The 22,009-nt window shown below is 34.4% G+C and overlaps 1 protein-coding gene across 3 annotated transcripts; it reads right to left on the bottom strand.

Moving 5' to 3' along the window:
- Nucleotides 1–747: 747 nt before the first annotated feature.
- Nucleotides 748–18,217, bottom strand: LOC128219819 (uncharacterized). 3 transcript variants are annotated; one of them, XM_052927877.1, is made up of 10 exons: nt 18,091–18,217; nt 13,868–14,065; nt 12,792–12,895; nt 11,274–11,409; nt 10,131–10,274; nt 6,131–6,349; nt 4,204–4,314; nt 3,528–3,662; nt 2,909–2,993; nt 748–2,560 (listed from the first exon to the last, which is right to left on the bottom strand). In XM_052927877.1, exons 1-10 carry the CDS (start codon nt 18,149–18,151, stop codon nt 2,305–2,307), a joined length of 1,449 nt encoding a protein of 482 aa, XP_052783837.1. In that variant the 5' UTR covers nt 18,152–18,217; the 3' UTR covers nt 748–2,304. The 3 variants fall into 3 exon arrangements, with proteins under 3 accessions (XP_052783837.1, XP_052783838.1, XP_052783839.1); XM_052927878.1 differs by having other exon boundaries at nt 6,131–6,328; XM_052927879.1 differs by lacking the exon at nt 6,131–6,349.
- Between the last annotated feature and the right edge of the window lie 3,792 nt (nt 18,218–22,009).

The following is a 22,009-nucleotide window of genomic DNA, read 5'->3' as shown; positions in this document are numbered from 1 at the left end:
AATTAAATAAACTCGTAACTATTCAGTACCAATAGTCAATCAACCGACATTATTTTACGCCGAAGTGAATTTACAGGGATATATTTATTCTCCAAATTCAATTCAATATGCCATTGACTTTAGTACAATTTCAATGAATGTGTAACAAAATGTGTAAGTGAGTCTAAATAAAATTCAAGCCCGACAATGGAGAGATCAACTCCAGCCGCATAGAGCCGTTAGTACTTGGGTTTGTATCGATGTCAAGCACAGCGTTGTTTTGGTTGGCCCTTACGGAACCGTCCATATCTGCTTAGGCGCTTTCGTATAGAACTAATGTCGCTTCGGGGTATTGTGAAGCCCGCCATTTCATCAGTGTGTGTATACCACGTGAAAAATTGCGTCATAAATGCTACGTCGGAATGCAATTTTTTGCTTCGAATGAATATTTTAAACGAAAAAAACTTTCCTATTTCTTCACCGTTTTAAGTTAAACATAACGAAGTCTACGCCGCTTACGGAGCCCCGCCTTTGGTCTTTTACCAGAGTTTGATTGAGAGTTCAGTTTCTTAAAACACTTCGACAAACCTTTTCACAATACGGCCGTCTGACGGAGCACTATCAAACCATTATATAGGAAACATGTTTGTCGAAGTGTTTGATGAAACTAATCACTCCGGTAATAAAACGAAGGCGGGGCTCTTCAAGCGGCATAGACTGCCCTTTGTTTCATTTGAAATGGTGTAGTAAAAGTAAAGTTATCTTTGATTTAAGTCTTCATTTCAAGTAAAATGTTGCAATCCGACATAGCTTATATGACGTAATTTATCACGTGGTATACACACACTGTTTATGCGATCTATAATATTTACCTATGTTATGACAGCTTTCGGAAATCCATGGCTAAATATTACGTGACACCTCTAACGGGACAAGAAGTGAAATTACCTTACATGTTTCTGATACGTATGCAATGGATGCTAAGGATGTAGATATTCAGTATATAGTTACAAACCCGGACCTATAAACCAATTGCTGCATATACTGTAAATACAAAAGTGTTGATTATAATTTTGACATCAAACAACATTAACACGAAACATTAAAATAATGCTGTGATATTATTTACATAATAGCTACCCGGAATTTTTTCAATGGCATAAAAATGCCATTTTGAAGGACACTAGAACAGTCTTATTCTTTATTATATGCCTATCAAATTCCTTTTCGATATCCAACAGTGAAAATACAGCACGTCGTATTGAGAAATCCGTATCATCATACTGTCGTTTTCTGGTTCCGTATCATGCGAGTACCGTGTGCAATCTCGGAACTACTTTCGCTTTGCTAAAACGCTTAATAAAACAAACCTGGTAAAACCTGTCAACTTTTAAATAATACAATTATATAACTTCACTCACGTTCCAGGCGCATGTAAATATTCAGAATCATGGTTCTCATGTTCTTCAAAGAACCATGAGGATCAGCACGAAGCAGAGAAAAACTATCTAGACAGCTACTTCAGTGAACTAGTTGTTTGCTATTTCGAAGTTCATAAATTGTTGCATAATCAAACATGAACAAACAAAACAAAAAGCAATTGTGACTTTACATGTAAACTTGGCTAAAAATAGACTTAGCTAACAAAAAGCATTTTTTTATACTTTCAAGACCAATAATCTAAGTATGCATAGGCGGATCTGGATGGTTTTCAAAAGGAACCGAGCTTTAATGGATATTAAAATACTGTACAAGTTATATCGAGATACAATCAAAACTGAAGACTGTATGGTGTTCACAAGCAATTGTTTACAGACGCACGGACGCACGGACGTACGAACGCACGGACGCACATACTACGTACACATTACCATCGCATAAGCTCTTCTGGCCTTTGGCCAGTAGAGCTAAAAATGAAGACAATATTAGCTTCACAAGTAATATCAGAAAATCCCGTCTTCGTTTAATCAATTATGAACATGTTGCTTTCTGTGACTGTTTGGTGAAATTGATTGACATGCAAAATGAAACTTAAACAATATGATATGATATGTTTTTGTGTTTATTAATGAAACAATAAAAATTACTGGGATAATATTGCGTATTTTGTCAATTGTTTTGAGCCAGTTTAGAACCGGTTAAAATTATTTACTGACAAATATATGTATAATTATGTTGAATCATTAAAAAAGCAATATTATGACATTTTATGTTAATACAAACATATCGTTATGTTATGGATGTAATTGATAAATAAATGTACCATATATGAAAAAACAGCTAAAAAACAAATATTTGCTTTGCATTTTACGTTCCTCTTTGCATTCATGTATTTTGATATTCATGCTCGACTGCATTTATTTTTTCGATTGAGAGATAGTTGTCAACACCCGTAGTCATGTTAAGCTTTTCGTAAGTATTTCCCTTTATGCTCTTTCCAGTGTTTTTGTCCATTCCATTGTTTGCTGTGTTAACATATTCAACTCGCTGTTGATTGTCCAAAGAAGTGGACACCGCTGTGTCTGGCAGTCCTGAAGACTTTGCTGTCGCGGTGTTTTTAAAGCAAGCCCTGAGCATGCCCCTGAAAGGTATCATAATTATACTGTTAGATACGCATGCAAAATAAACTGAACTTAAATGATAATAAGTACGTTTAGCATTATATATTCCATTTGCAAAAAATATCATCTTCCAGCATTCCGAACACATTTGATTGTTTCAGTAAATTCCAATTCGATTGAATGTAAGTGTATTTTATCATTTTGTTTCGAGTATACGTCAACATATATAGGTCAACATATGATACACCTTTGATTAGGATAAAGTGCCAATGTTATATATTGGTGTTAACTCAAAAATTATTAACAAATATAAATAAGAGCAGTGCAAAACGGACATCATAATGAGAAAATTATTATAAATGCCTTACCTTCTCTTAATCATAACTGCAAGTACTCCAACAACAAGTAATGTCACAGCAATAACCACACCGACCACTATATCAGTGGATGACCCTGTAATTTTAATAAAACTGTTATTTTATTTTCGAATTTAACTGATTAGACCAAGACTCAGATTTATCCGACACACACTGGAAATAACTAAAATCATTGTAACAGAACGGTTTAATGATTAAATTATAATCAAAATTGGGAATGAAAGATTGTTCGAAACATGACAATGATCTATGTTTTTAAAATCTTAGTCGCCATAGAAAGTATTTCCCATTATCATCAATGTTATTATTCGAAATGATGCTACTTCATTATCTGTGCTCCTTATCCTAAAATATCATTTGATCATATATGACCAATATTTAGATTCCTTACACGATCGTCAATCTGTGTTGTTTTATTGACTTTTCAAAACGCCTTTCTTTTTGCCTTTCTGTTTTATTCCTTGTGACTTTTTTGGCTTGAGGTCAGGATTAATATCATTTAAATGTACATGAAAAAGATCGTGACACAAGCGCTGCCAAAGTTCAAGAACATAACCTATGAAGAACTACTTGTGATCTAACCGTCTAGAATATTTATCACTAAATATACCTCCTTCGTCCTTGTCTATAGATGATTCTGTTGTTTCTTCAGGTACCGGAAGCGATATTGGCGTTGTATTAAATGTTGGCGCTTGTGTTTGATCTGTGTATGTTGTATTGCCATAAGCGGTTGACGGCAACGTACCTATAAGTATGCGGTCAATACAAAACATTACTTCCAGAATAATTGTACTGATTAATGTGGTATAAATAAAATATTATGTTTTGTAAGTCAGCTCATTTGAGAAACATATCGGTCTCAAACGCACCTCAACAGTGTTATTGCTAGTTTTACACTATACTGTTAGTATATCAATTTCGAATGACAAAGAAACATTATTATTTGATATATTCTTACCAGTAAGTCAAAACAATGAGCATCATTATGAAATGCATCACTATATGATTTCAATACCCTATTGTAACTTTGAATGTGATCATAATTGTATAAACACAACACTCGGTGTGTTACTTTGGAAACCAAATCGTTTTATCTACTAAGAGTAACAATCGGACAAAAGTACGCTTTAATACAATTAACCTGTTTAGATACACGACTAGGGGCTAAACGAGTTGGCATTGTCAGTGAAAACTCAGCAATTTAAACCGGTTTATGAACTCTCAAACTCACACTCACCCCAGCATTTAGTATTTACAAATGATATTCATGCTCAATTGATATTTACCTTCTGCGCACAAGCTTTTTTTCAAGTCACCTTTGTTTGCAAATCTGACGTAAAAAGTCTGGTTCATCTTCTCCACATATGCATACGTCAAAGGTGGATTGGTGCTATTACCTGTAAGGTAATGGATCAGTAAAAGTTATACGACGTATGATCCAAACTATCATAGACTTTCTCAGGTTTGAAAAAAAGTATCAGCAAAACAAATCATACTTTTTTTTATATTCTTTCAAACCGTAACAGTATACAAAACATGATGTACATGTCATACGAGGTATATTGCTTATATTACAGACTTTTTAATTTTACACAAATCCTTCTTTCAAACAATAAAACTTCTTCTTTTTTTAAGTTTGTTGATATGCTTAAAATATTCGCAGAACAATTAATACGTTTCTTAATACATTCTTATTTTTATATATACCCGAAATTAAGTCTCCCCTTTTACGCATTTTACTATTTGGCCAATACCACATTGTAAAATACATATAATACAACCCTTCCTTTCAGAAATGCAAAATTTATAAAGAAGAAAACCGTGCAGAGTGAAATTGTGTGAAGCATGAAATACTGAATTGTGAACGATCAATTATTTAAAAAGAAGTCACCACAAGAAAGTAACATGTTACTTATTGTTTCTTTTTAACTGTTAACAGGTTCATTAATTACATGTTTGGAGCAAGAACATTGTTTCGTTTAAACTCCCGCCTATACGGTATGTTTCCCTCAAATAGTGTCTCTAAAAATCTGCCTTAGCGGAGCTGTTGGCATGATTTCCGCATTGTTGTTATGATGCTATGGTGGCAAAAATATACACTCGATTTTTTCTTCATAATTTTAAAGCCACGTTAAAGGCAAATACAAGATTTACTAAATGGGTAAAAAAGGGTCCTTATTTATTAAAAGTTTCCATAGAACATTGCTAAGTGAAGGCTCCTAATTTAGTGAAATTGGATAATTTTATTTGTATTATTTTATCCCATATGTTAAAAAATCAACGTATAAACAATTATACAGCGTGTTCTGTTTTCAATTATCCATGTGGTAAAACAGTGCTTAATGCTTGCCTATGTGCAATTTCATTGGCTTTAAATGTAGGTTGTATTCTAAAAGAATTAAGACCGAAGTATAACGGTTACTGCTACCAAAACATAAACATGTTAAATAAGAACTAAACTACACAAATAAATAGTGTTAAGCTATTATTAATACTCTTCCATTTCAATCATATTGATATGATGGTTAAATTAATAGAAATTCTAGCAATCATCGAGTACATTATTTAGGCAATAAAGTGATAAAAGCTCATTTGCTCATTTGTTTGTTGTTGTGTTTTTTTCTGTGCGTTAGATACAAATGCTCGACATCAACAGATTTTGCAATGTGTGTATATAACGATTAATAGGCAATATTTGACCTCGCCATAGTTTTAATCGAAATTTAACGAATTACCGAAAAATGACATGTTATTGTTTGAGCATCAAATTGCGAATTTAATTTATTCTATAACAAAACTTTTTTTTCTTTTTCTTAATTGATTGATTGATTGATTAATCAATTGAATGATTGATTAATCAATTGAATGATTGATCAGTATAACCTTTATTCTGTGTCATTAACACAAACGAAATGCTGGATGCGTCTGATAAAAAAATGTATTCTTACTTTCTGATAAATTCGACATTCAAACGTATTCAACAACTTAAACATGGCATTTTGAAACATTATATAACTTTCGACAACAGCTATATCTACTACAGAATTATCGAGATCCAAAAACAAATAAAAATGAATAATAAAATCGTTTTGCTAGGTTAATTTTTGATTCCCAATACGGACATTCAACTGTGTTTTTGGTTAGTAGAATAGACCATGGACTTGTAGGGTATGAAATTAACAAAACGATGTTATAATAGCATGATGTACATACCAAGCATATCGTTCAGAGATATAATAGATTCTGTTTTAATTATCCCTGTCCAGTGGTTCTGAGCTTTCTTGTCTGTAAAATTCCCATTTTTAATACTTTTTATCGATGCAGGGAATTTTCCTCGAACGATGCAGCTTTCAACAGCCTGAGCCCAGTTTGAATAAATTCGATCATGTACTTCCGCCATCGGGTTGTTTTCTATAACAGTACCGTGCATGTCTAATGGATACAAACAAATAACACTTGAGTTAGCATCAAACTTTTCGATCTGAATCATGCGTATCTACCTAGAAAGCTGTTTTGAACAGCATACGCTCAATGTTCCTTAATGTTGTTGTCGTTTTCATTAAAAATAAGGTTCATACATAACTTAGAATATAACGTAACCGGTTAATATACGCTGTACATATTATTATACAAATATAATATAGTTATTAATTAGGTGAGTTCATATAGGCCCAGTTATTTGTCCGAGGTCAGCTTTATTTGGGCGAAGGCCAATAACGCTGACTGAGAGCAAATGAGTGTGTTATAAGACACCCATTTCATATGCTACGGGTTTTTGGTTAAAACAATCTAATACATTACCTTAAGTTTTTATTGAGCATTATATCCCGTTTTCATTCATGGATTCAGCTTATCTAAACGGGACTTTGCTGATTTTTGCATGCATCCTTTATAATAACATTTCACAGACTTATAAATAAAGCCGATTGCACTATACAGTCAAAGGAAGCATATTATTTTCGTGATTATTTCGGAAACCTTTTACCAAAAGTTCAAAATTGTTTTCACCTTCGTCGATCAATTTGTCGGTTTTCAAAAACACATTTGTTATTAATTCCACTAACTGGTTGGATACAACTGTACAAAGTGGTTGAAGTACTTTAGAGTCTAGTTATTCCAAATTAGTTTTAAACAAGGCACATTATTTTCAAAACAGTTGGTAAAACGGAAAACAAAATGGCTTCCTTTTAAGCTAATTTTTAGCATTCTCATATGAAAACGGTCCATTCTCCTAATCCCGTATATGGCGAGTTTAGCAGCCAGACAAAACAGCAGAAACTCGTATTAGCCGACTCTGGTCGATATTGGGGGAGTTTTGGCATATATCGTCGTCATTTGTTAAGTATTAGTACTACGATTTTCCTGGTATCTTGTCAAATACGTAATAGTTGATTAATAATCCGTCGGTAAAGGTTCAATGAACTGTATGAGCGCGCGATTTCTTCGTGCACATTTAATTGACTAGACCGTTTTGTGTAAATGAAGAGTTTGCACCAAGATTGAGTTGTGTTTTCATAAGATTTAGATAATTTTACGCAAGATACAAATTACCGCTTTCATTATATTGTACGTTTTAATTAATTCCTTTCAAAAAAGACCGGAATGCAGGCATTATTTTCTAGTCATCATTATGCTGAAGCAGTAGACTGTATTATCTACGATAGTTATAACATTCGTGACAATATGTGTATGTAACAGGACTTGGGGCGTAATGCTATAACATTTGAATATGCAATGCCTCAAAAGGTCCCCTGATCTAGCAGCAATTCCTGGAGTGTAACTGCTCTTTGTGTTTATAAATTGGCCGCGTGTCAACTATATTCAAGTCACAAACGTGGACACAAATATTATTAATTTCTGTTGCGGAGTGTTGACCTGCGATTGATTGAATTTATTATATGCCTATCAAATTCCTTTTCCATATCCAACAGTGAAAATACAACACGCCGTATAGAAAAATCCGTATCATGCTACTGTCGTTTTCTGATTCCGTATCATGCGAGTACCATGTGTAATCTCAGAACTACTTTCGCGTTGTTAAAAATATCGTGACCAAATAAACTGGTAAAATCTGTCAACTTTTAAATACATTAAACTATCTAACTTTACTTACGATTCAGAAGCAAGTAATTATTCAGGAACATGGTTCTCATGTTCTTCAAATTAACATGAGGATAAGCATGAAGCAGAGAACACTTCCAAACGATATATACAGCTACTTCAGAAAACAAGTTGTTTGCCATTTCGAAGTTCATAAATTGTTGCATTATCCACGTTTATTATCATAAGTATGAGCGGCTCGTCAATACAAAGAAGAAGGCGATTTGCGCCATCGATAGAAATAGCGATTGACTCACGAATTTCCATCAATTCTGCATATTATGATCATCAAAAAATCCCACGAATACTAACTTCGTTAAAAATGGCCGCGTTACGTCTACAGGAAATAACGATTAGTGAATACTCGTAAAATAAATACCGCTTTTTGTGCTGCGACATTTAATTAATGGTTTTCGTATAAGCAATTTGCTAATTTTGCTTAAACATACAATATTGTGTTCTTATTCTGCTCAATAAAGTGAATTTCTGATTTCGTTAAGCTGTAGTAGCCTCCCTTGACTTCATTACACAAAACTACGTAACACATTTGAATTCATACGCGCATTTGACAGATGGCGGTAAATTTAAATCAAGTTGAAACCGTGTGAAAACGTGTTTACACACCAAACTCGACGTGATACAGGTCACCAGTAAAGCGTCCTATCATAATATCCTCTATATATCTTAAATATTCAGCATAAATTATTCACAGTCGCAGTACTGACGATCAATCATAATAAAAGCCAAACTCTTAGACATTGATAAGGTGTAGCTATATGAAATATCAGTGACAAATAAGGAAATTGTAACAAGGAATAAGGAAGCGCAACGAACGGAAAATGGGCATTGCCCTTGAATCAATGACGGAAGACAAACTAACATGGATGGGGTAAGATTCACGGTGATCATTTTAAGGTGGTGATCCTAATTTGTATAAATACACACATTTCAATAGGCGTGTGGTCTTTCTGTGTTTTTTTGTACGTTGTGTGTCTCTCGTAATGTGTATGTGAGGCATTAATCTTGTGTCTCATTGATTATTCATCAATCGCAAATCAGCTACAAAAGTACTTCAATTATATTAATGCGACCACAACGTTGGACAGTGAACTTTTGCGAACGTATAACACACTTTTGATGTTAAAGGTTTCCAAACGTCAAATGTATAAACCACGAATTGCCTCTATGCTTGTGGCTGTAATGCCAGAAATGGCAAATTATAAAAACAGTTATATAATAACTCAGTAGGCCGGATAAGGGCAATAACAGATGGAGTATAATAAAAATATGTAGTCGAAACACGAAATGTCGTGTTATCAGCCAAAATCCTTTCAATTTTGGATTAAATATGACCACTTCCGAACTTCATACCAAAGGGCTATTCAAAGACGAGCAACTCTTTGACGAATTACCCGTTGCTTACAAAAAAAGTGTTTTTCGCACTTCATTTCAACAATCCTACTCAAACAAATAAGCTAGTTAGCTCAACAAACTCCATACCGTTACAAGTAAACGGTAGTTAAAGTGTACACATCTCTCTTAAACGACATTGGCTCACGAAAAAGTACACTTAATGATCACGAAAATTGATTGGGTAAATGCCAAAACATTTAGATATAACTGTCGCTTGGTTCCTTCTGGCATACACGCAGCAAAGTATGCACTTAGATTCAGAGTTATCCGTTTGAAACAGTTAAAGATGCACTCGTTCTCCCAAACAAGATGTTCCACAAGTAATACAATTGTTTTAATTTACCGAAAAGGATGAAAATATATCGAAGTCATAGTTCTCGTGAAGAATACAGTGTTTTATTTGAAAGAGAGATGCAGAAAACACATTATTTCTACCTAACGAGCGTGGCTGGTCATTGGTAATGTTGTATTACCAGTGATTAATATTTTTTTCAGAAATGAATTAGTAAGTAGGTAAAGGTTTATCATTCAAAATGTATGTTTGTTATACATGTGCATATATTGATTTCAAATAGGAGTGTCACTTTAAACAACCGTATAGTGACTCCAATCAACTATTGTTTGGGCGCTATAAAAAGTGTCAGGCTACGCAAATTGATTCATCTTGTTTTATATTAGGTGGCATGGGAAAAATAGTTACCTGTAAAATATTTGTTGCTGCATAATAGTGCTGGTGCGTAGACTAAATTGCATGACTCCCAAAAATAATCATTTCTAGGTCTGTACTTATAATAGAACAGTAGGCAGTTTCTGTGAATGTCTTGTGCATGGTCGCTAGAAGGAACTGAAATATAAAAGTTGATGTATCGGCCACGTACAAAGTACAGTATGTGCAACCTGTTTTTTTAAATGATATATCAAGTTATATTATAATCTAAATACACCTTTTTGAGGTCGTTACCATCAAAGGTCCGTGAAATGGTTTAAGGCCTGAGTGCGTAGCAATAGGGTTGTACACTATTTTAAGGGCCTTTGCAGATGATCACAACCGAAAAAAGAGTATTATTGCTATTGATGATAAAATACACACAATTAGTTACTTTATGGTTAAAAAAGATGTTATATGTCATTAAGATGCAAAACAAATAGTTCAAAATAACCTCCTTAACAGGTACGCATGTGACGTCATTTGCGGGGTTACTTAAAAAGTTTAACAATTCGCTCGATCAGGGCATCAACAATACACGACAGTTGCGTTTTTGCTTCCGTTTTTCAGTTGAAACACTTTCGCGGTTGCCGAAGAGTGAATTGACTTTACAAATTATTTGGGGACTGGCATGTCTTTAACAATATCATTTGATCAAGAACTTGTTTCACTTTACCGTAGTTTTTCTGAAAAAGTTTGCATCGATGACCCATTTGGCCAGAGACCAGGTTGCTCAGTATCCATAGTAATTATACAGGCCCTGATGGCACGTATGAACAACAAAAAGCCGTCGATGTTAGGTCGTTAACGGCACGTGAATTTACTGAATAATGCACGTTTTCTTAAGATAACGCCCAGTTTATGCTAGTTAACAACCCCTCCCTCCACCAACGGACCAAAAACACACATTTTATACAGTAATTCATTGATAAGATTCAAAACGCCTTCTTCTGCACCTCTGGAGATAAAAAGGATCCCTCTTCCAGGAAGTATTTAGTTTATTCGGTAGACTGACAGACTTTTCTGAGCTTTTCCTTCCGATAAATAGTTTTAATGTAAGCATTCATTTTGTACTCGTGTGTTAACATTAAGTTCGTTTTTTAGTTTCGCATATATATAAATAAAGGTTATTAATACCATTTTCTACAGTGTAAACTGAGAATGTGTTTGTATCCGCCGCGCCACCACATGGATATTGATCAGCTTCTTCACATTTTTCTCCGCATGTTTGTTTCCACGGTGCGTTATTACTGGCACATTTACATCGCAAACCCTAAAATAGTATTAATACTTAAAAACCTATGTCTGAACTAATTTGGCCTTCGGCATAATCTCATGCAAGTATTATCCTATCAGTCATTTAAAACAACAAGACATAAGCGTAAAAAGACTTTCGATTACAAAATATTCAATTTCTATGTTTTGACACAGATTAATGAAAAGTAAATCATATGTGTAATTTAAGATTTAAAGCAACGGAATTAAACTTGAATGTTACTTTAATGGGTTTCAAAGTAAGAATTTAAAGCTAAATGTAAAATAATGTTAAGTGTATACTATTTCAAATGATACAGCATTAATTACTGGAATCAACGGTAAATTGATTATCGTGAACAACTTTTTTTTAAATATTCAAATTGAGTATACGTATATAACATTAATCATATAAATCAAAAATGGAAATTGTAAGACTAAATTGTAATGTCCTTATCTCAAACAAGTAATACTTATATCTGAAAATGTCCCAAGAAGAATTTAAAAGAAAGGGCCACAGACCCACAAGCATAAGTAAAGAAAATCAGTCAAAACAGGTACCCGTGAAGGACAATGAGAATGGAAAAAACCAAAATAATCAGAAATAGTCTTCAAGACATATGCCATGAAAAAATGGTATAGCTACATATAAATATTGTGAACACTCACCGTAAGTTCTAATGGACGGTATGTACTTTCATTGTGAAGGTATATTTTCGTCAAATAGACTTAATAGAAGCTAACAGAGATGACAACAAGAGATAACAAATGTCTATTTTTGCGAATAAATCCGGTTCCATATAACGTCTGCAAAGAAGTGTGCTTGACTAAACATTGAGATCTCTTGCAATTCAATATCTCTATGTTCACATTCCATGGATCTTTTATGGACAAACACATGAAGGATTGCTTAGCTATTTAATTAGGATTAAAACGTTTAGATCACATTTCTTCTCACCTATCACTCTGAAATTTATGTATGAGAATCTTTATATAATATAATCACATTGAAGGTTTCCAGTGCAAACATTCGTTTTGAATGGCTAATGATATGTTCTATTATTGAGTATTGAACCAGAAATGATGGCGCAACGTTATCTTCAGGGACATTCCCTAAACTCTAAACAAATTACTGTTAAGATGCACAAGATTTGAAAAAAACGCTAACAAAGGAAGAAACACTACAAGACAATAATCATTTCATGATATAAAAATTGTGGGAGCGAAATTCCAATTGTTATATATATAGTTGTTGAAAAGGCATTGGAAAAAACTAATATTCTTTTTTTAAATAGTTGCGTAAGTCCTTTGATTTTAGTACAATATCAAACTTCTTAAACGCAGAATTTGTTATTCAGTCATCAGTTTGAATATTTGTTTACTCGTCCCGAAACTACTCACCGCTGTTGATTTTTGTATACCGAACGTTTTGCATCCTGTTGTACGTCTACATTCGCCCAGAGTTGAAACAGAATATTCGGCTCCAGAATTCAATTGCCCACATCCTTCAAAACAAAGACAAATGTTAATGAAAGTTGTTTACTAATCAAACTAACCATAGTGAATAATACTTTTTAGCAAAACGTTTAGTAAGCAGTGTTTTAATCCCAGCTATACCGAAACAAAAAACCTTAATTTATAATATAGATATTTTCATAATGCCAAAACAGTATTTCAAAATCGACTGAGATAGAAACAGTTATGTCTGTCACAGCGTTGTTTAGTTTGCACAAACTCTGTTCTGCCTATGACAGTTCTGTTATAGTCCACACCGTCCACCAAGCTAGATTGCTCAAACGTGCCTCGGCCGGATTTTTTAAAGAAAAAATTGCATCAAAAGTATTGCCAGCCACGTTTGCGATTTGTGTACTAGAAAATATCCTCATTTTGATCCTTACTGCATTGGTTTTATACTAAGTCTGCTATGTTAAAGCCACCGTTGGTAACGATAAGACTATCTATCTGGTGGTTGAGTATTTTTAGTCGATTTATTCGAAAAAAACACACACTCGGCGGCCTGTATATCCATCAGACTATATAAGTTCTGAACCTTAGATTTACTCTGTCGAGCTACGTCAAAAAGCTGTTTGATGATTGTATGTGGAGTCTTTATCCTATATGTGAAGTTACTGTATCAGCTTAAATTATTTATATTCATTTTATTGTTCAATATTCATTTTATTGTTTATTGTCATGCTAGTTGACGTAAGCTTTGATTTTTATTACTTTGCTTTTTATATTTTACTACGTGATAAATGTTGAGTTCAATGAGAGGGTGCGTGCACATGAATCCTTTTAAACCCTAATGAGTGTTTCAGTGACCATTCAAAGGCGGGAACTCCAATACATAAAATGCATCAAATATATAAATAATATTAAATGAGTGTTGTTTTCAAACCTGTAAATGAAGACTAACTAAAATATTCGAACTTGTTTTGGTTATTTGTATATTAACTTAAATGCGCGCATTTACCTACCAACATAAGCATAACTTATCCATGTTTTGGCAAATCCAATCCAAAATCCATTGTCTTGATCTTCTGCATTTGTAAGAAAATCCAAACCATTTTCAACAATACAAGAGCCATCATCCCTGCAGATCACATTTGGTTCTGCCAAGGTGCATCTAGATTCGTTCCATTTCGCTTCATCTTGTGAAACAAAGACTAACTGACCTGAAAATTCCACAAGATTAGGCAAATGCGGATCTTATTCTTGTATAGTAGTGGATTCATTTAAATCGATTTTATACAGCCAAGCAGTTTTGTGCATTCAACCAGGTAAGTATTTCTATATGAATTAACAGTTTTGTATAGCATTTCAATATTAACGAATTGAGGAACAAATACCTTTCCATCATGCTAACTTTATATTTATAGAAATGTCTGCCTTACACTGTAGTGTTCAGTTTATTCTTGATTAGCATGTACTGTACTGTACTGTATTGGGTTCGTTTCTGACTATAATAAATATAGTTTTACAAGTATAATTTGTAAATACCAAAACACTGTGACGTCATGCATTATTATTTTCTTACTCAGCACTATCATTCCATAATACAGTGGGACATAACCTGTGGTCAAAAATCAAAAATACAAAGGGGCCAATATGGTCTTATATTGCTCACCAGATTAAAATGCTCGTTCGACAAGTTAGTGGTTATTAAGGATGATAAACGGCCACGACATGAAGCAACAAACCAGATATTAAAAGTCTTGGTCTTGCATTTTCAGCAAAAAAGGATATTACAAATTATTCCATATAACTATATCGAAAACCTGGAGGCCCTGGGGCAGGGTAATTGGTTTTACCTCATTGTCATTCTTTAACAATATTGGTAAATAACCACTTTCTGAGGCTGTATACCAAATATAATTTCATAATTGTTTTATTGTTTTTTTCTTAAATGGATTATTTGAGCGTTGATTCTGAGACAAAAGTGAAAACTAATATGTTAGAGTGCAGCTTTATGTTACGTACACAAAACTGTGTTCCCAATTGCTGAAAAGGGCTATAAGGAAAATACCAAGGCTAAAACAAGATAAGACTTACAACGGCCCTTATTCATGATGGTCAATTTTCTGTGCCCAAAACCTGTCAGAATTTACAGTTATATAAGCAAATAATATTTTGCAATGCTGATCATGAGACAAACTGAATCTAAAGAAATACACTTGACTCTTCAGAAATTCAACAGCTAGGTCGTAGCGCAAGGTCGTGTTGATGGGAATAATAACAGTTACATATGATTGAATAGCTGATAAGCCCTTGCTCAGTACGCTTCTGGTATAAAGACATAAAACTCAATGCAACTCCAAGACTTCTGATGATTAGTATGTAAAGTCCAACACAATATATACCATGACATGCGGAAATTCAGCAAGAGCTTATGATACACACAGTTTCTTAAATGGATTATTTGAACGTTGTGTTTTCACTCTGCGTTGTTTACGTTTAATAAGTAAAAAATGTTTTTTGCTGTATCTTATATATAGCTAGTGGAAAAGGATATTTCAAATGTTACCATTTAAGTATAAAGACAACCTTGGACCGCGGGGGCCGTGGCCATTTCGTACCCTTACATCGCAATTTGTACATTTTTGGTAAAGGATCACTACATAAGGCTGCATACCAAATGTCAAGGATCAGGGACTTTCAGTTTTACAGAAGATTGTTATGTATTCTAGTATAGGTATATAGAAAAGTTGAAAACCCTGACACGGGGACCCTAGAGGCATAATTTGAACAATCTTGGTAAAAGAGAATGCAAACCAAATATCATGGGTCTGGCACCTTGCGCTTCAGAGAAGAAGATGTTTAAAACGAAGGACGGCTGACGACATAAAACGGACGATGGACGACGGACAACGGAATTGATTGATCACAATAGCCCACATTGAGCACTTGGTGATCAGGTGATCAGATGGTCCTGTATCGCCCACTTGATTAAATTGACAAACTAGTCAGTGGTTATTAAGGGTGTTGCTGCTTGCTTAGGAAGTAAGTGGTAAGTATGTCGAAGTTTGATAATAAGGTTTGTCTTTTTAAAAACAAATTAATATTTTTTTCTTGGGAAGTCAAGGCATTTTCAGCTTCTTGTTCCCCTGGACAATGAATCCGATGGGCCGATTGTGGTCATGTAAGTCAATGGTTTCGAAAAAATCATTGGTTGTTACGAATGTAGGAAAGTAATAAATTAGTTGCTAAGGAAGGCATCGGTGGTTAGGGTAGTTAGTTATATCAAAGGAAGTAATGTGTTGCCAAGGTTTTATATTGTTGCAAAGGAGGTATTGGTTGAAATGAAAGTCATATTTTGCAATGGAATAAAGTAGTTGCCAAGGTTATCATTGGTTGCTTAGAAAATTACTGGTTGCTTAGTCATTAGTTCGGAATATAGTTATTGTTTGCTATGGATAAACGTAGTTGATAAAAATCGTTTCTTGCTTAAGACGTAAATGGTAGCTCAGATGAAAAGTAATTGCTAAGAAGTTCGTGGTTTCAAAGAATTAGATTGGTTGCTCAAGAGGTCCTTAGTATCTAAATCAGTAAGTGGACCGTTGGGAATCATCAAGTTGCTCAAGTAGTTATTGGTTGCTTCCAAATCAGAAGTTGCTAAAATAGTCGTTTGTTGCAATGACCGTATGAAGTTGCTAACGTTGTCATACGTCGCGATTGAGGTAGGTACTTTCTGAGGGAGTAAATGGTTACAATGGAAGACATTGGATTCTAAGGAGGTCATCGGTTGCATAGAAGTAAGTGGATGCTAAGTAAGTCAATGACTGCGAAGGAAATTGTCGGTTGCTAAGGAAGTAAGTGTTTGCTAAAGAATGCATTTGTTGTTAAGGGGTTCATTTGTTGTTGACGAAAACATCTTAATTGATATGTAAATAGAAATCCTGGGACCGGAAGCAAGCTTTGACCACAAAAACATAATTTGAACATTCTTGATAAACGGCCTCCAAATAAGGCTAAATCAATTATCGAACAGCCTTTCGGTTTCAAAACATTAGATGTTTTAAAGTGTTTAATATATAAGTGTTTAGAAAACCTGGTACCCTAAGGCGGGCCATTTTTCAATTCATGGACAAATTTTGAACACAATAGGTTAACGGCAACTACATGAGACTACATACCAAAGGTTTATGGTCTAGGCAGTGCGGTTTCAGAGAAGGGAAAAGTCTATTACATGCGGCTACATACCAAATATTAAAGGTCTTGGCCATGCTATTTCAGAGAATAATATTTTCAAAAGTTCCCTGTATTAATATATAGAAAGCTTTGGTGCCCCGGGCGGGGCCAGCTTTGACCACATGGGATTTATTTTAAATACGAACATGTGAAACATAGAATAAGACATGGTTATTATACTAGCCAAATTATGCTATGAATCACCTAGATCTACCTATCTACCTATCTTACCTATGACAGACTATCATTGGAGAAGTTTGCTACCGAATGTGAAGAATTTACGATAAATCTTGCCGATTATGTTTATCTTTCGAAAGTGCCTGATTGAAAACTCTTAACTAAAAACATTTTAACTTATTTTAATTTTTAGCACTTTGCTGAGCTGCCCAATGGTAATTCAATCTGGACTGAAACTCTTTATTTGAGTAAATTCATCACATTTCATTATTTCAACATCAATTTTGTATGACACTTTACAACATTCCTTTTTAATCGAGATAATTATTTTGACACACAAACGCATTTTACAGGCACTTATTTATGTATTGGTTTCAGTGATGTATATGATACCCATCGAATACTTCCGTTCACAGATATAAGAAGGTTCCTAAAATAAGAAATTCTGATGGCCTATATCACATTTAGAAACACATTTAGCGACATATATTGAAATTTTGCAAAGGTTTAAAAATTGTACCATACTAAAATAGTTTCATTCATGAATTACGTCTTGCCTTTTGTTGACATTTTATAACATGTCGTGTTTTAATGATAATCTTTTGTATGCTTTTATATCTAAATATTCGAAATACATTATACACAGTTAGGTTAAGTTTAGTGTCGAATTATATTCAATGAGCTTCATATATGAAGATGAGATTTTGTTTAACAGTCATTATCATTTATCGATGGTCATGCTTTATACATTTATTTATGTTTCAATTTTTAAATAAATATATATTAAAAATTGATACTAAAGTTGAACAGATGTTATATTGAAATAGCACAGTACCTTTGCAAATCCCTCCGAAACAATACAAAATTGTCACAATTACAAAATTCAATGGATTCATTTTGTGTTACTTCATATAACTTTTAACTTCCTTCAGGATGTTAAAAACCTGGTAAAGCGATGTCAGGTGAAATGAACCATAAATTGACTGGTTAATTAAAACTTCCGTGTTTGTGTGCACGTAGCATACAAAAGTGGTCATATAATATCCACCAAAGAGACCGTTTAAAGCGAAAATATGTTTATTTAATTAGAGTCACTTAAATCTGTAAATCTGTTATGTTCATTGTCAGTTATTGATAAATAAAGTTCACTCAAATATGTAGCAAAATATTTGTTACTTTACAGCGTTTCGTAGTATAGCTGGTAAATATTGTTTCTACGATACGGTCAAATTGACAGGAGATGACCAATAGGTGATTAAATTTTGATATAAGGGGTAGAGTTATCCAACAGAAAGGATTAAAGGGATAGACCGTGATTTTGGAGACGACATTCGATTCAGTTCTAGCATGCACAGTAATCGGGATACACCTGTTTTCTTAACTTGAAATTTCATGATGGACGAAAGTAGCAGTTGTCACGTGGGCTATGAGAATGTTTTAATCGATAGGAATGAGCAAATGATAACGAACAAATTGTCTTGTTTTGTGGAAAGAATCTTTCAGTCTCAGAAGTATATTGCAGACTCCCAAATTTCTAAAATGCAAGAGAACATTTTGTGTAATGAAACGTACCAGTTCAAGCGCAAAAGTTGTGAAAGTTACCACGCAGCTGAGAGAAGCAAAACGTCCCGTATGAAAGCTAGACATGGAAGCAGCTTGAGCAAGCCTAGCGAAACAATGGGCTTACTTCTTCAGAGACAAAAACTTGTTAAAATGGCAGATTCCTCAATGATTTTCACCCCGTATACCAGTAATTCAACGTTATGGACCAAGAGCGCCTATACCTAACGTGGCACCGGCGGTCTTCTCGGGACCAAAGCCGCACAGATCCGGATCGTGTTTCGGTTGCGGGGGACCAGTGCACTGAAAATTTGAGTGCAGAGCTGGGGAAACACGCAAGACTTATGATAAGATAAGTAGAATTGTATTTGATATTGATTGTAAAAATAAATCTAAAAATTACGATCAAGAAACAGCAAGTGCTAAATTCGCCCGGACGGGCCTCAGAATGTTTGAACGGTGCTTAGGTAGAAAAAGATCTCGTGACAACGGTGGGAAGATTAAAGCGTGGCATAGCAGAAAGGGATAAAATTTGGATAAATTACAATGTTAAGATAAGAACAGTTATATTAGAAGGTTATAAGCTGACATTTTAAACATTACCGGACGCTGAAATTCTGAATAATAATGAATCGGCCAAAGATAATTCTGTTTTTGTTGAAAACACAATTACAAAGTTGTTTAGTAAAGGGTGCATATCTAAAATTGGTCAAGTTCCTAAAGTTGTGAATCCGTAGAGTATCATGATACGGACTTTTCAATACGGCGTGCTGTATTTTAACCGTTGGATATGGAAAAGGTATTAGATAGGCATATAATAAAAATATAGGTCTGCATTCTCTGAGAGCTGGTGGAGCTTCAACGGCAGCTAGCAATAGTATTGACAATAGATGTATTAAACGTCACCGTCGACTGAAAACTGGTGTAGCTCAAGATATGTAAATTAATGATTTGGTTGAAATTAGACTCAGTATCAAAAAGCTTGAATATTTAAAAGTTGAAGTAAATTGTTCAGTTGCACATTTGAACTGTTTATCATTTTCTACATTTAATCGAATGCATTATAAAATGAAAACTGTATTTTTTATATACATCTATGTTGTGTTTGTTGCTGTATAATAACTCAGATCGGGTATCTACAAAATGTAGTGGAACAACTCACACAAGACGTGTACACAATTCAGTGGTTTAATAAGTTCTCCTCCTAGCACAGTATGGCGGGAGTATATTTGATGTGAGCATGCGCAGTAACATTCACAGATAAACAGATATTACAACATCTCCTTTGTTTTGAAATTAATAATCCATTATCAAAGTTTAAGAAAGATAATAAAATATATGCTTTGTTGTTCATTCTAAATCACATTATTAATTTGACATATAATTCCTGAAACGAAACTTTTATGTGAAACATACAAATACCATTTGACTGATTATCTACATATTTAATACATTGTATACATCAACATCTTCTCAAGTGTCTTGTCGGGTTATCACAGACATCATGGACTACTTTGTCCATTAATCACCCGAATATAATGTTGATGGCTTTACCTCACGACCTTACCTTGTTATAATCGCAGACTTAGGTGTCTGATTACCGTTACTGATAAGCTTGGCTGAAGCTTGATTAACGAGGTGCTTGACCTTGGAATCTGGGTTCTGATTGACTGGAATTAGAGGTTCTTGTGGGGACTTGTTTGAATTAGAATGTTGCGGTGAAGGTTCTTCATGTAGTTGTGGATTGACTTGCGACTGACTCTTGTTAATGAATATTTTGTTACGACGGTTTATTATTCCGTCTGGTGTTCTACCATTGAAGGAATGGTTATTATGTTTGGATAAAACCTGCGCCGGTTACCAAATTGTTCACTTATGTAATTTCACATTTACCCCTGCATGTATGGATGGTAATGTTTTTACTGTCAAAATGCGTCTTTATTTTGTTCTGGAAATCTTGCGTTATCTTCCGAGCATTTCTGTGGTCGACGGTTTGACGCATAAATTGTTTATATGCAGATTGGAGTATTGACCTGAGGCTTCAACCAATAAGGAGTTGAGACGGAGGATAACCACATTTCAACGGAGTGTTCCTATATTCTAACAAAGGTAGATAAGGACCCCGATTGTCATCTTAAGCATTCTAAACATTTGCGATCTTTACGTAAACTTCAGCTAACCCATTTCAACTTGCATGTGTTGGACCTGCAGTCTCATGACAATCATTGATATCCATGAGAAAATTCGTCATTGGTGAAGTATGATGCATTGTTAGTTTTCAATTTCTCGCAGAAACCAAATCTGCTAAAATGTACTTTTAGCCTACTGATTATTGTTACACTTCTGGTATTGGGTAACAAGTCTAAGTACTGGCTATAAGCATCCACTAAGACCATACTGTCTTGACCATCCCATGTGAATAGATCACAAGATTAATTCTGCCAGGGTCGTTGAGGTACGTCATGGGGAGTCAATGGTTCCTTGACATTGGAATCCCTTAATTTGTTGCAAATTTCACAGCATAGTACATTATCAGTAATTTATTTAGTCATAGACGGCCAGAACATAATGTCTCTTGCACGTCCTGTCGTTTTTTCAACACCGAAATGACCAACGTGTACAGCTGTTATCATTTCTCCTCTAAGTGAGTGCGGAATGACAAATGTTTGACCTTTGAAAATAATGCCATCTTCACAATATATTTCGTCACGGTGATTCTAATAATCTATGAGCATCTTTGGGCAATGTTTTCTTTCAGTAGGCCAACCTTCTAAGATAACTTTTGTCAATGTTTGCTTTTTCACATTTGTGCTGGTTGCATTTCTTGTTTGCTTAATTTTCATGTCATTGACTGGTAAACATTTTAGTACAGTATGTACCTGTGAATTTGGGTCATCAACATGTCCAGGATATGTGTCACTTACGTACTTGCGGCTGAGCGCATCACCTAGCGGTATCTCTTTGCCTTTGCAATTAATAACGTCAATGTCGAAATTCTGCAGCTAGAGCAGTAATCTCTGTTACCTAGGTGGGGCACTACAAAGGGGCTTTATTCATTACGGCTACCACCGGTTTGCAGTCTGATTCTACAACTTTGTATCGTCCATAAATGTAATGTTTAAAGCGGGTACACCAAAAATGTCTCTTTCTCGATCTGTGCGTAAGAAACTTCAGATTGCGTAAGCGTTTTGGAA

Source organism: Mya arenaria, chromosome 15 (assembly GCF_026914265.1).
Source record: "Mya arenaria isolate MELC-2E11 chromosome 15, ASM2691426v1".
NCBI lineage: Eukaryota > Metazoa > Mollusca > Bivalvia > Myida > Myidae > Mya > Mya arenaria.
The sequence above is the reverse complement of the archived record's forward strand: the minus strand, read 5'-3'. Positions and strand labels throughout refer to the sequence as shown.